This window comes from Phytophthora infestans, genomic scaffold (genome assembly GCF_000142945.1).
Source record: "Phytophthora infestans T30-4 supercont1.213 genomic scaffold, whole genome shotgun sequence".
Lineage (NCBI taxonomy): Eukaryota > Oomycota > Peronosporomycetes > Peronosporales > Peronosporaceae > Phytophthora > Phytophthora infestans.
The window spans coordinates 87,956-103,388 of NW_003303546.1; the positions used below are offsets into that span (position 1 = coordinate 87,956).

Genomic DNA, 15,433 nt, shown 5'->3' on the forward strand with positions numbered 1-15,433 from the left:
ATCGCCTCGAGAAGACGAGTACGACTACCTGTTCAAGATCGTGCTTATCGGCGACTCTGGCGTCGGCAAGTCCAACTTGCTGTCCCGCTTCACGCGTAACGAATTCAACCTCGAGTCCAAGAGTACCATCGGTGTCGAGTTCGCCACTAAGTCCATCGTGGCCGAGGGCAAGACGATCAAGGCGCAGATCTGGGATACAGCCGGCCAGGAGCGATATAGAGCGATTACCAGCGCGTACGTTCCCCGCCCTGCTTCGATGCCGTTGTCAGCAGCTATTTAAGACTTGGGTCTATTTTGTTATTAACAGATACTACCGCGGTGCAGTAGGAGCGCTATTGGTGTACGACATTACCAAGCACGGCACGTTTGAGAACGTGGAGCGCTGGCTCAAGGAGCTGCGGGACCACGCAGATGCCAACACGGTCATAATGTTGGTGGGTAACAAGAGCGATCTACGCCATCTGCGTGCAGTATCGACCGAAGAGGCAATGGCTTTCGCGGAGAAGAACAATCTGGCGTTCATCGAGACGTCAGCTTTGGAGGCTACGGGCGTGGATTCAGCCTTCCAGCGCATTCTTACTGAGATCTACAAACTCATGAGTCGCAAGACTATCCAAGCGGAGGAGAACGCGTCAGCCAGCTTGCCTACGGGTAACAGTATCGCAATTACGGCTGAGAACACGACCGAAAGCCAGAAGAAGAAAAAGAAGAGTGGGTGTTGCTAGGCTGCGTGGCGCCCAGCGCGACGGAGTAGATAAGGTGGTAAACGTGAGTCCAGGAACGACACACGCATCTTAATGCAATCGAGTTTAATCTACATTGTACAACGCCACGTACGTCGGTACCGCACGTGCAACGTCTGACGTTTTTCGTCACTTTGCACTTGACCATTGTACCCAATTTACGGTACAAATTAGGGACAGTGTACCAGTAACTTACGAGTTATATAATCACTTCACCGCCACCGATGTCCAACAAGAAGAAGAGGAGTCGTGTGCAGGCCACCAGCGCTGTACGTGCACGACCGCAAGCCGCAATGACCATGAAATGTGTGGTGCTGAGTATTTGTTTGTGTGTGTGAATGTAAAGGCTGCAGCGTCCAAGCCGTCCGAGCAGAAGCCACAGAAGAAAGCCAAGTTCGCTTTCTCGAAAACACTGACGACGGATGCGAAGGCCAAAGCAGCAGTTGCAGATGATTCAAAGCCACATAACAAGGAAGATAAACCTACATTGAAGGCAGCGAATGCAGTTCCGAGCTCCAACGGGGCTAAGAAAAAGAAGGCAAAGAAGAAAAAGAAAAGCTCTGGAGCAGCAGCAGCTAACGACACAACTGTAAACGACAAGGTGGGAAAACCAAAGGCATATAGCGGAGAGATCGACGATCTGTTCGCGTCGTTAAAGACGGAGAAGCAGAAGAAGAGCATTGCTGAAGAACAGCAGAAACTTGACGACGAGGAGCAGGAGCGCCGTGAAAGGAAGGAGAAAGCGCGACTACAGCAGCAGATCAAGAAGCTCGAGGCTCAGAGTACGTTGCTTTCTATTCTTTTCATAGGTAGGTGGGTAGTTGTGTTGACTTTGCTGTTGTATAGATACAAACTCCACTGCTGCTGGACTCAATCCGGATCCGAGACCTGGTACGTTCATGACATGGATTTATCATTGGGTTAAATGCTAATTTCTGGTCAAATGCTATCAGTTCGCTACGATGAGGACGGACTGCCCATTTACTCGGAGGCCTCGCTGCAGATTGGCAAGGGCGGCAACACCAAGGACTGCCCATTTGACTGTTGGTGCTGCTTTTAAAAACTGCAACTATTGTCAATTCAATTTTAGACCAATCGGTTTTTTTTATTTTTCAATTTACACCATATTCCAACCAGTCGTGAGGCATTATTACCTCATTGTTCATGGAGAGGTCGCTAAAGCGTCTCGGTGGCGTACAGAAGGAAGACTCATCGCCGTCTAAGAGACAAGAGACTTGTGCAAGTGATACGTCTACTACTTCGTCGGTGCAACCATTGGCTACAGCTCCCAGCGTCATGGACGTCCGCGCTTACGGCCTTGAAGACCGCGCCGAAGCTGTTATTTCCCGAGGTAAAGAGAGCTGGACACTCGCCCACCTGTCCAAATGGCGTCACGACACACTCGACAAGGCTGTCAACGCGTCAGACCATAGTAAAATCAATAGCAAGGAGTATTTGCGGCAACGACAACGCGCGTATCGCCACCAATGTCTCGCCTCCAAGCACTCCGACTCATAGAACACAAAAGTAGACAGCAAAATACAGTAGCTATTTCATATTTTGTCCACAATCAGTATGGACAGTTAGTGTCAAGAGTCCTGCACTAGTCGTCTTCCTCCAGATCGCTGTCGTAGAAGATACTCTGACGGATACTATTGATCCGTTCCTGGTCCAGCTGCTGCTTCGCTGCCACTGGGTCATTCCCTGTTGCATATGCCCCGCCACAGTCGTCCGATGGACTCTCCGGCTCTGGGCCTTCATACGTCAACACCTTGTGCAGACCCAAGTAATACGCCAAGAAGGCAGTGGAGAACTTGTCCGAGCCTCCCAGTTCATCCAAACCTTGCACCATTTTCTCCACCTTCTGCTTATTAACTAGAGCGATACATGGCATCATCCAGACTCCAAGATTGTCTACGAGATACTCAGCTTTCTCCGCATTAATGCGAGCGAATTTGGTCTCGAGATGGTGCGGGGCTAGACGTGCCAAGTGGTCGTCAATTAGTTGACAAAAGGCGTTGGCCGGCGTGAAGAAGTGGACTACGGCCTTGTCGCTCTTTTTCATGGACTCGAAGAAATCGTGGGTGTCGGCGATGGTCGAGTACTCGCCGTGACCCAGCGCGCGTAACTCCTGCGACTTGCGAGCTTTCTGCTGCATGGCTTGCAGCCGCTTCTCGCGTAGTCGCTCCAGCTCGTCGTCGTCTGCCTCTTCAAGCTTCTTGATGGTCTCGTCCAGCTTCTGCTCCTTCTGGTCTAATGTCTCCAGCACCTTCTCGCCGATCAGACTCGCCACCATCTCGGCCTGCGCAGCCGACGTCGACGCCATGGTTGCCAAAGGTCAGGTGACCGCTCTTTTGTAAAAAGAGTGGATCGGGGCGATATGATTGGTTAAAAGAAAGAAAAGATAAGAAAAGCAAAATCCAACTCTTTTTCTTTCTTTTTTGTAAGAGCGAAAGCTCATGCTCGATTCCATTAAAACACTTTTTGTCAACCGTTTTTAAACGATGGAATCAGTTGAATAGAAAAATAAATAAATTACGATTTGGTTTAACGCAACACTATAGTAAATCGCAGTTAAGTGTTTAATCTCATCTTTGTGTGTGTGTTTTTTTTAGCCAAAAAGGCCCTTCGATTTTGGCCTACGTATGACCTCCTGTCCCTCATAAAACCTATAGCTTAACCAAGCTCAGTTGGCAACAAGAAGGCAGAGTAGGAAGCACATGAAGACAATGTCGTAACGAAGATGAAAATTGACGTTGCCGAGTGTATCCGGACCAACAACGATCTCTTTCGCGACCAAATGTGAATGGTTCAGGATCAATTAGCATCTCAAATTTGTGAGCAGCTGAGTATTGTCAGGGTGGCGTGGTCTGCCCATTTCCAGCGGACACATTCTGAAACCACATGCGCTTGACAGTGCAGCTTGCTACTGCATTACTCTCAGACCGTGTGCGTGAACGGCGAAGGACATTACCAAGAACAGTTTACAAGAGGACTATGCTGGCTGTACTCTGCGATTCGCGTTAGAGCACCTTTAGCTTTGACAAAACAACATCCTACTCCGGAAACTTTAATGCTAGCGCACTTTTAATGATTTTCATAAAACACCTTTGTAACGAGCCGCTAACTCCACTCGCTGAGTTTGATTCGTCCAGTGCTGATGAACGTCCAAGATCCGGATGGCCGTCGGTCGACAACTATTGTCTCCCGCGCCGGTGTGAGCCCGACTGGCTCCGCCACATATTCTTTTTAAGTTCAATATCAATCAATACAGACTACTTCTGACTGTCACCTCTGTGTACGTTTGCTTCCTTCGTACGTCCAAGCTTTCGGCGTCACCTGCCTGACTGTAGAAGCTCGGCCTGTCCGTTGACAGCACCCCACACCAGACTGACTCGGGTCGTTACCCTGTCCGTCCACTCGTCGTCCGCTCTCAGCCGCTGCACACTTCAGCCGCTGTCATTCGTAGTCCACCTGCAGTCGTCCAGCAGCGCCGTCGCACCACTAGAGACCGGTTCGTCCGTGTTCGCCGAGGCTCCGCTTGTTCACGCGGAGACGCAGTTCTCACCGTTGCCGCATGTTAGTTCGCCAACAGATCTCTAGTGCTGTCGCCGTCCGCGTACTCGCCGGCAAATTGTCTACTGCTGCTGCTTCTCCGCCGTCTTGCTCGCACTAGTCGCCCGACATCTTTCTAAGCTGCCCCCGACCGCTCGTTCAGCACGATCTTCCTAGGGCGCCCTTTAGTCGTTGCCTGACCAGTCGCTGTAACTAGTTGTTTCTTCGTCATCCCAGTCCGCCCAGCTGCCACCGTCCGTTAGGCAGACTGACGCATCTGCCACCCTGCTACACGACTTCCTCAACACCCGGGTCTTTCACGAACCAGCCGCTGCGGTGTAATCGTTCGTATTCATCGCGACCAACCCAGACTTTCCGCTTCGCGTCGGCCATCGTCTTCCCTCAGTAGCTCGTGTCTAGCCAGCGCTTCGTCGTCGCTTACGAGACTCTGCTGACGCTCCTCCACTCCTCCACTCCTACTCGCCGTCGTTGCCAATACAGGCGCTCCTGTCGCCGTGTCATCGACCTCCGTGCGCAGTGATCTTCATGTTCGATCTGTTCATTAATTTTATCGACCGCGCGTCGTAGGAGAGACGTTGGTGAATGGTGTATCACCAAGAACGACGAATGAGCTATCATTAGCTCTGGTTGGTCAGTCTTATCTTCTCGTTTTAGCAGGTAATTTTCATATCCAGCCGGCTTGACCACTTTCATCGGACCCACCCACTGATGGATAAACTTGGTGACCTTGTGCCCTCTCGGAGGGTTATACACCCAAACACGATCACCCGGTTCAAAGCCCCGTCGTTACTTCACCTTCCTATTGTAGTACTACACCTTTGCCAATCCAAACTGGTGGTAGTGTAACCGAAGTAACATCTAAATTTGAGGAATAATTTTACAAAATTAGGTTTTAGAGCAATGTAGATTTAGTGTAGTGCAAACTGGCAAGAACGCGAGTGACACATCCAGCAATACGAACTACGGGCTCGCTGCGGACTGAAGTACACACAAAGATGTAAGGGGGCGTGAACCTGCGTATGGGCGCCAGAACACGAGAGTGTGGGTGCACACAGTGACCTCTCAGCTTGAACAGCCTGCATAATCATCGATAGAGGGACCAAGACGGCCAGCAACCCGATTACAGTAGACAGAGTACATCAAGGATGAGAGCTTTGGGCTGCGCTTGCAGATGTTAACCGGCCGTGGGGAATGGAAGGAGAGGGGTTGCAGCTCTGAGTTTGCGTCTCAAAAACGGCGCTTCAGCGATTGACGTGCCATCAAGCGCTCGTGTTGGGGCTGCTTGCCTGGACGGTCAGCGTTAAGAAGAGTTCGTACACTTATAACGGCGTCCGGTGCGGGGCGCTCGTGGCTATAGCCAATGCACTAATGTAATGTACGTGGTGCATGTGCAGTACTGTAGAAGACAAGATACTCTTATCGAGGCGACCATCGAACAAGAAATACTTCATCCTTTTGCTTTACACTAAATCCGTATTGGTCTGGATTAATTTTGGGGATTTCTAATTTTTTAAAAAAATAAATTTCTAAATAAGGGACACTCCGTTTTGGTTTACACTACCACCAGTTTGGATTGGCAAAGGTGTAGTAATAAGCTTGACGTGCCTGCTCCTTTGCTCTCGCCTGATCCGCGCTCTCTTGTGCATGCTTCATCGCTGCCATTAGTTGACGATGGTACTGTACTAACTCGCCAGCTTCGTTGCGCTCTGTCCACCTCAATAACTCGTTCGGAGGCCTCAACTTTCGACCCATCATCAATTCATTGGGGCCCAATGCCACCGTTGAGTGTTGCACTGAATTGTACGCAAATACAGCGCATTGTACCCAATCGCACCAATCACTTTGAAGTTCACCGGTCATGAACGTGGAGACGCAGTCCTTCCACGTGCGATGGAAGCGTTCAACAAGGTCTATCATTTGCGAGCGATAGGGAACGGGGCTCGTTTGCTTTGCTTGTAGCAGTAGTACTAGCTGCTCAATCGTCTGGCCCGTCATCTCGGGTGCATCATCAGTCAATAACACACGGAAGGCTTCGAATTTCAACACCACGTCTTCCATTAAGAGCGTTGCCACTATTTCTGCCGTGTGTTGTACAACAATTCTCGCGACTGCATATCTCGTCACGTATTCTAATGCAGCAACAATGTATCGTTCGCCTCCTTCGGCGACCGGGAAAAGTCCAGCTACGTCCACCGCCCATCGATCTCCAACGTCACCGCCCCGTAGGCTCCGTAGCGGTGGTATCACTTCTCGCGGTCGCGCGCTCCTGCTCCCGCACTCCTGACAGCCACGCACCCAGCGATTAACTTCGCGCCGTAATCCTGGCCATCAGTACAATTGAGCCACTCGTCCGTATGTGTGGGGTCCACGCAAATGTCCCGTCCAGATCGACCCATGCATTTCCTTGGATACGACCGACCAGAGCGTCGATGGCAGAACTACTCGCCGCCACGTGGAGTTTCAATAACTACCAATCCAAAACGCACTCCACATTCATTCCTTTGTAATCTCCCGTCTTCAACATAGTTTGCACCAGTCGGCTCCGTTGTTGTGCCACTGTAATCTCTCTATCAGTTAGCTGCAGCGTTGTCGCTTCGGCGTGCATTACGTCGTCGTCAAACTCATCTAGTACCGCCGTCGTCGAGGCTGTAGTGTCGCCCTGGTATTGCGACAGTTCCATCAGCGTCCCATTCGTCGTGAGCTTCTTTTTGGTGTCGACGGGGTTTGGTCGTGGTCGAAAATTTCTTACTTGTCTTGACGGTGATAGTGACCCTATTCATCATGGAATCCGTCGTCATCGCTGTCCCTGTCTTCAAGCTGGTCGTCGTGTTCGAGCCGGTTACCTTGGTCTCTGACGCCTTCTCGTCTCCCTTCTGTTTGTGGTCCGCCGTCATGTTCACTACTGGTTCTGCCCACGACACGTGGCGTTCCAGGTCCTTGTATAATTGCATCGGGATCTCGTTCGTCATTATCGGCTTCGGTGGCGTTGAGGTCTTCGTGTCTACGGTCCGTCCTGCTCCGGCACAGTCTTCGCACGAAGGTTCGAGAGCGGTCATCAGCTGTTCTTCGGCTTCACGGGCTTCTCGTTCTCGAGCAGCCGCCCGCGTGCTCGGTCGCTGCGGTTGAGCCGCTCGTGGCGTCCGTCGGCTTCGTCCTGCCCTCTTTCAGACATCACTGAATTTACTGCGTCCGTTGGAGCGTCCGCAAACACGTCTGTATGCTGCTACCGTCTGGGACATCGGCACTGGCTTCGTTGCGCTTGTTGCCGTGGCTATGATCCGTCTAGCTACCTGCCCCGCTTCCTGTTTTGCGACGTTCGAGGGCAACTCTCCGTCTTCTGTTTTCATCTCCGCCTCTATGTGTGTGGCTTGTCGACGTCGGCCGCCCCTTAATATCGCCAACACCGTTGCTGAGGCTGCTGCAGATGCTCGTGAGAGCGCGTCAGCAACAACGTTCGTCGTGCCGGGTCGGTATAAGATCTCGAATTCGTATTCCTGCAAAGTCAACGTCCATCTGTGTAGTCTTCCCGCCAAGTTCGGACGGGTCATCGGCGGGAAAAACTAACGAGGGCCCTCCTAGAGAGGGCCCTCACACAAAACGGGCAGAGGTATTACCGGTAGTGCTGCAAATAGACCGTTAGTGACGCAGCCGTTAATGATGCAAAAAGACCGTTAGTGATGCAAAAAAATCGTTAGTGATGCAATAGACAGCTTGTGACGTAAATAGATCTTCCAAAGTGCTATCTGAACGAAAACAGCTTCAGTCTTCAAATGGCTTCCAACCCAAGACTTGAGGTTCCGCCCGACGGCTATCTAGTGCTGCCCCTCAATCTCACGCAAGCAACTATTTCATGTGTGCTTCGACAAGCAAGACGATCTGATTATATCAGTGTTTTCCGTGAGGTGGGTGGCGAAGAAGACGACACATTCCGAAGCCAATCACGTCAAAATTGTCTTTCGCCACAGATGAAAAAGCTCCACAGGAAAATTGAGGAGGTGGTTACACTAGTTGATGCAAACTTTCGAGCACAAGTTTATTCATTTTTGTACTCGCGCCCTGGTGGGCCTGAGCAAGGACCGCATGCAGACTTCACAAGTAGCGACGTGGAAGCTGTCAAGATGCGTTTTCCCCGCAGCATTCCAGCTAGTGTCGTCGTCGCGCTCGAAAGTGGTACACAATTAAGAGTTTACGCCGGATGTTACACTGTGGCACGCGAGGAGCGATCCCGGTTGGTGGATATCCCTATTGGTTACTGCATTGTTTTGCCGGGGGTTTCTCCTTCTCCATTGTACGGTAAAGTGGTTTGTGGTACTCGCTACTGAGCTCCTGTACACGCCAGCCATTCGCGTACGGCAACCCCATCCACAGTAATGGTACTCTTACAACCTTTCAATATGTTAACAACCTTTCGTCTGGTTGGCAACGCTGTACCGGTTACAGTACGGTAACGCTGTACCGGTAACAGTACCGGTAATACCTCTGCCCGTTTTGTGTGAGGGCCCTCTCTAGGAGGGCCCTCGTTAGTTTTTCCCGTCATCGGCCACTTCAAGGCTGCGTGATCCGTGACAGTCTCAAATCTTCTGCCATATAAGTAGGGTCTAAATAACTTGACGGACCATACGACGGACAAGCACTCCAGTTCCGTCATCGAGTAGTTACTTTCCGCGCTGCTGTTTACTTTACTTGCATATGCGATCGGCTCCCAGCCTCGGCCTTGGTAAACAGGCGCCCAGTCCCACCTTGCTCACATCGGTCACCAACCGTCGTCAGAATCCCTTTCGCTCACTCGAAAGCGAACTGCTGCTTTTCTGTCCACTTACATGGGCATTCCTTCTTCAAGAGACGCGTCATCGGTGCCATTATGGAGCCAAACGCTTCTATAAATTTGCGGTAGTAGCCAGCCAAATGTACGAAGCGCTTCACTTCCACCGGATCCTGCGGGCGTGGGAACTCCGCAACCGCCGATATCAAACGTTCCACAGGCCGTACGCCGTCGTTACTCAGTTCATGGCCCAGGTATTCGATCGTACGCGTACTTTACTTGCATATGCGATCGGCTCCCAGCCTCGGCCTTGGTCCTGCATCAAACAGGCGCCCAGTCCCACCTTGCTCACATCGGTCACCAACCGTCGTCAGAATCCCTTTCGCTCACTCGAAAGCGAACTGCTGCTTTTCTGTCCACTTACATGGGCATTCCTTCTTCAAGAGACGCGTCATCGGTGCCATTATGGAGCCAAACGCTTCTATAAATTTGCGGTAGTAGCCAGCCAAATGTACGAAGCGCTTCACTTCCACCGGATCCTGCGGGCGTGGGAACTCCGCAACCGCCGATATCAAACGTTCCACAGGCCGTACGCCGTCGTTACTCAGTTCATGGCCCAGGTATTCGATCGTACGCGTAGCAAATAAACACTTCTTTAATTTGAGCCTGAGCACAGTCTTTGTAACACGGTAGCTAGTTGCACAATATGATGCCAAATTCCACCGCGTGTGAAGATTACTATGTCGTCCAGATAAACTAAACAAGTCGTCCATGTTAGCCCACGTAAGACGCCATTCATCATTCGCTGAAAAGTCGACGGAGCGTTCATTAGTCCAAACGGCATGCGTTTAAACCGATATAACCCTTGTTTTGTGGTAAAAGCGGTTTTATCACGATCTTCGGGAGCTACTCCAATCTGCCTATAGCCTGAACGTAGGTCGAGCGTAGTAAATAGCTGGGCTCCACGCAAAACTTCGAGGGTTTCGTCAATACGGGGCAGCGGGTATACATCACGCTTCGTGACCTTGTTCAGAGCTCGATAATCAATACATAATCTAACTTCACCATCCTTTTTCCGTACGAGCACAACAGGAACCCCCCAGGCTTCATTTCCTTCTTTTATTACGCCTGCATGCATCATCTTAGAAACGTTGTCCTCAATTTACGGCATCCTCGGTTTGAGCCTGTCGCCTCCGTTTTAGCATTATCGCCGTATTACCGGTATCAATGTAGTGTTGTATATCTAGCGACGTCATCGGTGGACAATCACCGGTAGTGGTGTGAAGGTTCAGGCGCTGAACCTTTGTGAACCTCCCGTTACCTCTGCATCCGGAGGTACCCCTGAAAGGTATCTGAATCCCTTCAAACCTACTTCAACTACCTTCTACATCCTCAATGGTACATCGGCGTTAAACTATGCACATACTTTATTCAAGTGTTTTGTTCGTGCTGTGTGTTATCTGAGAAGGCGATCATCATTTTCCGATACCTATGGAGGCACAGCAGCACTCGCGGCGCGAGTCGCGCGGCCATCACACGCCACGTCCTCTCCGTACGCCAGCGCCTCGGCGTGTGCTTTCTTACGATGACGAAGTGCCTACTGCAGTGCCAGCTTCCGTCCCGGCTCAACCATCGAGGTCGTTCTCTCGACAATCGCACCAGTCCCAGCAACAGCTCTCGCTGCAACCGCGGCCACAGCAGCTCTGGCAAGCGCAACCTCTCCATCTCTGGCAAGCACACCAGCCACAGGTGCAGGAGCGGCTCACACAGCATCCACAGCAATTCTGGCAAGACCGACAGTCACAGACGCAGCACTGGCAGCATCAGACACAGGAACAATTCTGGCAATACCAGTCGCCACAGCAACCCCAGCACCCATGCATCCGCCCTCCTGTTCTCGAAAACGAAGGTGCCGTCATTGACGTCCAGGTACTGCAACAGCGTGCTGAAAGTGAATCGGGATTAGTGCTCTTTACTATGAAACGTCAGAAGAGGAGAGATGTTTGGCATTTCGCTCGGCTCATTCGAAGCGAGGCGTGCAGACAAATTGAGCGTAATGATTTGAATAACGATCATGCCGAGCTCGCGTATTGTTTACTTTGCAGTGCAAAAGTTAAGTTTCGTGTTGGTCAGTCGAAGTTGCCGCAGCATATGGAAATCTACCATTCTGAAGAGCTAAAGGTGTACAACACCAAAGCGGGGCAGCGAAATCAGAGCACAGGCCAAGTTCCTCTTCATAATGGAAAAGGCAGTTGCGTACCATTTCAGCGGAGCAACAGAAACGCGTAAATCTTCTTCTTGCTGAGTGGATCGCACGGCACTTTCGGCCGATGAAGATTGTGGAAGATGCTGGATTTGTCGTATTTATTCGATACATTACCGAAGATATTTGTGGAATCAAAATAAGGCTTCCTGAGCGAACTAAGATCGCACAACAAATAGTGGCTTTGGCTGTGGAGTATCGAAAGCGAGTACGACATGCCATTGTGAAGGGATGTTGGTATTTTTCAATGACCTGTGATATTTGGACTTCCAGAAACACGAAAAGCTACATTTCGTTGACTATACATTACGTGGACGATGAATTTTGCCCTCAGAATTAAACTCTGGAAGTTAAAGAGCTGGCCGGCATTCATGATGGAAACGCCATTGCAGACGCGATTGAACAAATTATGGAGGAATGGCAGTTGTCTAAGCTCTACTGTGTCCGGTTTTTGAGAGATGGAGGCACAAACATGGTTGCTGCTGGTGAACTATTACATGTCGAGCACATGTCATGCCTAGCACACTGCCTGCACCTAGTCGTTGGAGGGGCAATGATTAAGAAGAAACGGGCGAGTGGTGTCGCCGATGAGCCAGATTGGGCTGCTGAAGTTGCTGCCGAAAGCAGTGAACCAGTTGTGGAACATGAGGAAGAAGCTTCACTGACTGTGGATGACAGGAACCAAATCGAGGGGTTCCGCGAAGTTGCAATCGATGACATGGAGCAGTTCTTAAACGACACAATTGAGTTGGTTCACCGTAATGAGATGGATAGGGTACGTGAAATTGTTCAGCGCTTCCGGACGCTTGCTGTGTACTTTAGAAAGTCAGCAAAGGGCTGTAACCGATTAAATGCTCTTCAAATTGAACATTTCAGCGTCAAAGATCACGAAGTTAAGAAGCCTATTGTCGACTGCGCCACAAGATGGAATAGTTGCTGGCAAAATGCTCCAAAGAATGATAGAGTTCTAGTGAAGTTTTTCACGTACCTGAAAAATCCTGAAGGTATCCGAGAGTTCAAAGATGTGGCAAGAAAATTATATCGTCCAACTGCCGAGGAATGGCTCACTATAAAGTGCTTGCGAGCTCTGCTGGGGCCGTTTGCCGTTGCCTCAGAAACACTAGGTGGACAAACTTATCCTACGATGCCGCTGGTTCTCCCTGTGTTATCCGGTATTCGAAAGCATTTGGAGAAGACGGATCTCTTTGCCAGTCTTGAGGCAGAAGCCGGTGACGAAGCGTACGTGGCTCAAACGGTGTTAATGGTGAATGACTGCAGAAAGGGAATGCTAACATTGTACGTTAAAGATTCGAGGACTTGGAGAAAAGCGAGCTTAGGTGGGTTGCGTACTTGGATCCGCGTGTAGGAAAGTGGATGTCTCACTTAAGTCCTATCGACAAGCCAAATGCAAGCAACGAACTTGTACAGGCAATGGTGCAGCTGGCAAACGAAACGCTACCACCTGAACGAACGGATCCCCGTCACCAAACACCCATCGAAGAAGCGGAGCAGCAGCAACGGAATGACATGATCCATCATCTCTTCGGGCCGAATATTTCTCGAATCGCAGCCACAGATTTAGAAACAGAGTGCAAAAGGGAGTTCACTCGCTATTTAGAGTGCATTGTTACCGTGAAAAATGACCTGAATCCCTTCACGTGGTGGAAGGCGAATGGAGATGACTACCCCAACTTGCGCAGACTAGCGAGGAAGTGGCTGGGGACCGTGGCGACAAGCGTTCCGTCAGAACGTGCTTTTTCGACAAGTGGAAACGTCATAACGGTGAAGAGAAGCTCGCTGAAGGCTACCATGGTCCGAGATCTTGTTTTCATTGCAGAAAATTGGAAGTGTATCGATCGCCTTAAGTGTGGAGGGTATAGTGAGTAAAACACTTATGATATTTAATATAGGATATTAGCAAACAATCGCGTCACTGTCGTCTTCCCAGTACCAGGTTTCCCTACAACGCTGTAGTTGAACCCCATCAAGTTTTTCTTCCGTTGCGTGGCCGATAATTGCTGTAAGGCCATTGCATTCTTAAATAAATTTACAGCAGCTTGCTTCACTTTCTTCAGGCCCACCAACTTCAGTAGATTTTCCATAGATTCCGAGCGACAGCCATATTGACTCTTCAAAGACTCCATTTATCCTCCACAGACGCTGGCCCAGAGATAATCGAACCGGATCCAGTTGATACACTAGCCGTTGACTGGATATGCTGCGCTTCGTCTTCATTCAGCCATAAAGTAGCAGCTCCTGAGTAAAGTTTAGCGAAAATATCCAGCAATTTGTGCTGAATATCCGACGTTTTAGCTCGACTTGATCGAAAAGCCAATCGGGCAATAGCCACTATGACTAGCGGATGCGCGTATCCACTTTCCTCTTCACAAACTCGAGTCACGTATATCTCCAGTTTCAGACGTACTTCAGCGGTATCTTGCTTCCGAACAGATAAAAGCTCCAGTGCGAGGAACAAATCTCCATCTCGTCGCCATGAGTGACGCGGGAGCCACAAGGTCGAATAAATCTCCATTCGGTGAAACTTCAGTCACCATAGCCACGTAGTCGTCTTACTCCAGCACCACAGCTCTCTGCAAGCCGGACAGCAACCTCCACATCAGTCGTGGCGGCGTCGAATCTGGACATCGCGCTAGACTCGAGTGCGTCGAGCAAGAAGTACTGGGCCACGGAGACCAGCAAAAACGGCGACAACGCCAAGGTGCACCTGATCCACTTCACCTTGAACGCCGCATCCAGCGTGAACATCATTCTATTTACGGCACGGACACGAAAGAGTGCGCTCCTCATCTGGCGTACATTGGTAATGGTGGTATGCAGGTCCTGTGGGAGGCAGCACGTCGGGCGGCGACCTGACGGAGCACGATGTACGCGAAGGAGTTGGACGCGTCGAACGGCAAGCCATCAGCGACATGGTGACAGTGGACAAGTCGGTGGTGTCCAACCTCGTGTCGCTGTTGGAGACGTCAGCGAATGCTGGAATGCTCGTACATGTCTTCATGCTAAACCTGTTGAGAGTTTTATTGAAAATAGACGGCATAGAATTTTTAAGTATAAACTACCGCGGAGGTTCACGGAGGTTCCGAGGTGCTTCAGCTGAACTTTACCGCCCGCGAACGCACCAGTCGTAATCAGAGGTTCAACTGAACGTTCACACTACTAATCACCGGTGTTGGTGGACAGTCTGTAATGCTCTCACAGCTGCTGCAACAACTGTTGGTACAGCCGCTGCGTGAACAAGAGGCTGAGATGGCTTCTTCATCCACAAGGCTACTGGTATCCCTACATGATGGCTGCTAGCGTTTGTTCTGATATCACAGCTGCATGTTGACCAGTGGAGTCTCGACTCGAGACTCTCGAGCGAGCTCCACTTGCATTGATTCGTGTCTTTAGTTTTTCGATCATTCTGCATTTTGCTCAATACAACTCAGTTACTCTGACAGCGCCGTGGTCCAACATTATAATTGGTAGCACTTGTTGGTCCATTTCAACTCAGCTGTGCCCTCTGGACCCGCTTCCTGTCTGGACAAGTCTCCGTGTTTTCCTGGTCAAGAATGGAAGAACGAAACCCCGTCATGACGCTGTTGGAAGGCCTAACACATGCGATTCACTAACTCTCTCACACGGTTGCAACGCAGAACAATGATTTTCGGTCGTCCGTTATGGATCAACTCCAGCACCAACGGTCGAGTCGAGAACTTAAGATTGAGGGTGCCTCGATGCCAAAATTCTACGGCAAGCCACAAGAAAGCGTGGACGAGTTCATATTTGAGACCACGTTGTTCATGAACGGCAAGAACATCGACTATGGGCATCCCGCCAACCAAGTGCGTGTGGTTGCTATGCTGGCCTGTAACCTACGCGAAAGCGCGGCCTCGTGGTACCACAACCGCATCATGATCGACAAGGAGCCCATCGGCTCAATTGACGAGTTTGAAGCTGCGCTACGTGATGAGTTTCTTCCACCCGATCAACAGCATCGTCTGCGAGCAGCATTACGTTGCTGCAAGCAGACCTCAGACGTTGAGGAATATGTCTCGCGTTTTCGCAAAATTATCACTCAGGCTCGCG

At 50.5% G+C, this 15,433-nt stretch overlaps 3 protein-coding genes across 3 annotated transcripts; 2 read left to right on the top strand and 1 right to left on the bottom strand.

The window, feature by feature from the left end:
• Nucleotides 1-967: 967 nt before the first annotated feature.
• PITG_20810 (uncharacterized protein) lies at nt 968-1,803 on the top strand (the record flags this gene model as incomplete). Its single annotated transcript, XM_002895261.1, has 5 exons — nt 968-1,016; nt 1,126-1,136; nt 1,375-1,525; nt 1,590-1,634; nt 1,697-1,803. 5 exons carry the CDS (start codon nt 968-970, stop codon nt 1,801-1,803), a joined length of 363 nt encoding a protein of 120 aa, XP_002895307.1.
• A 480-nt stretch (nt 1,804-2,283) lies between these two features.
• PITG_20811 (uncharacterized protein) lies at nt 2,284-3,069 on the bottom strand (the record flags this gene model as incomplete). Its single annotated transcript, XM_002895262.1, has 1 exon — nt 2,284-3,069. One exon carries the CDS (start codon nt 3,067-3,069, stop codon nt 2,347-2,349), a length of 723 nt encoding a protein of 240 aa, XP_002895308.1.
• A 4,523-nt stretch (nt 3,070-7,592) lies between these two features.
• Nucleotides 7,593-7,883, top strand: PITG_20812 (uncharacterized protein; the record flags this gene model as incomplete). The annotated part of the gene is made up of 1 exon (XM_002895263.1): nt 7,593-7,883. One exon carries the CDS (start codon nt 7,593-7,595, stop codon nt 7,881-7,883), a length of 291 nt encoding a protein of 96 aa, XP_002895309.1.
• Nucleotides 7,884-15,433: the final 7,550 nt, after the last annotated feature.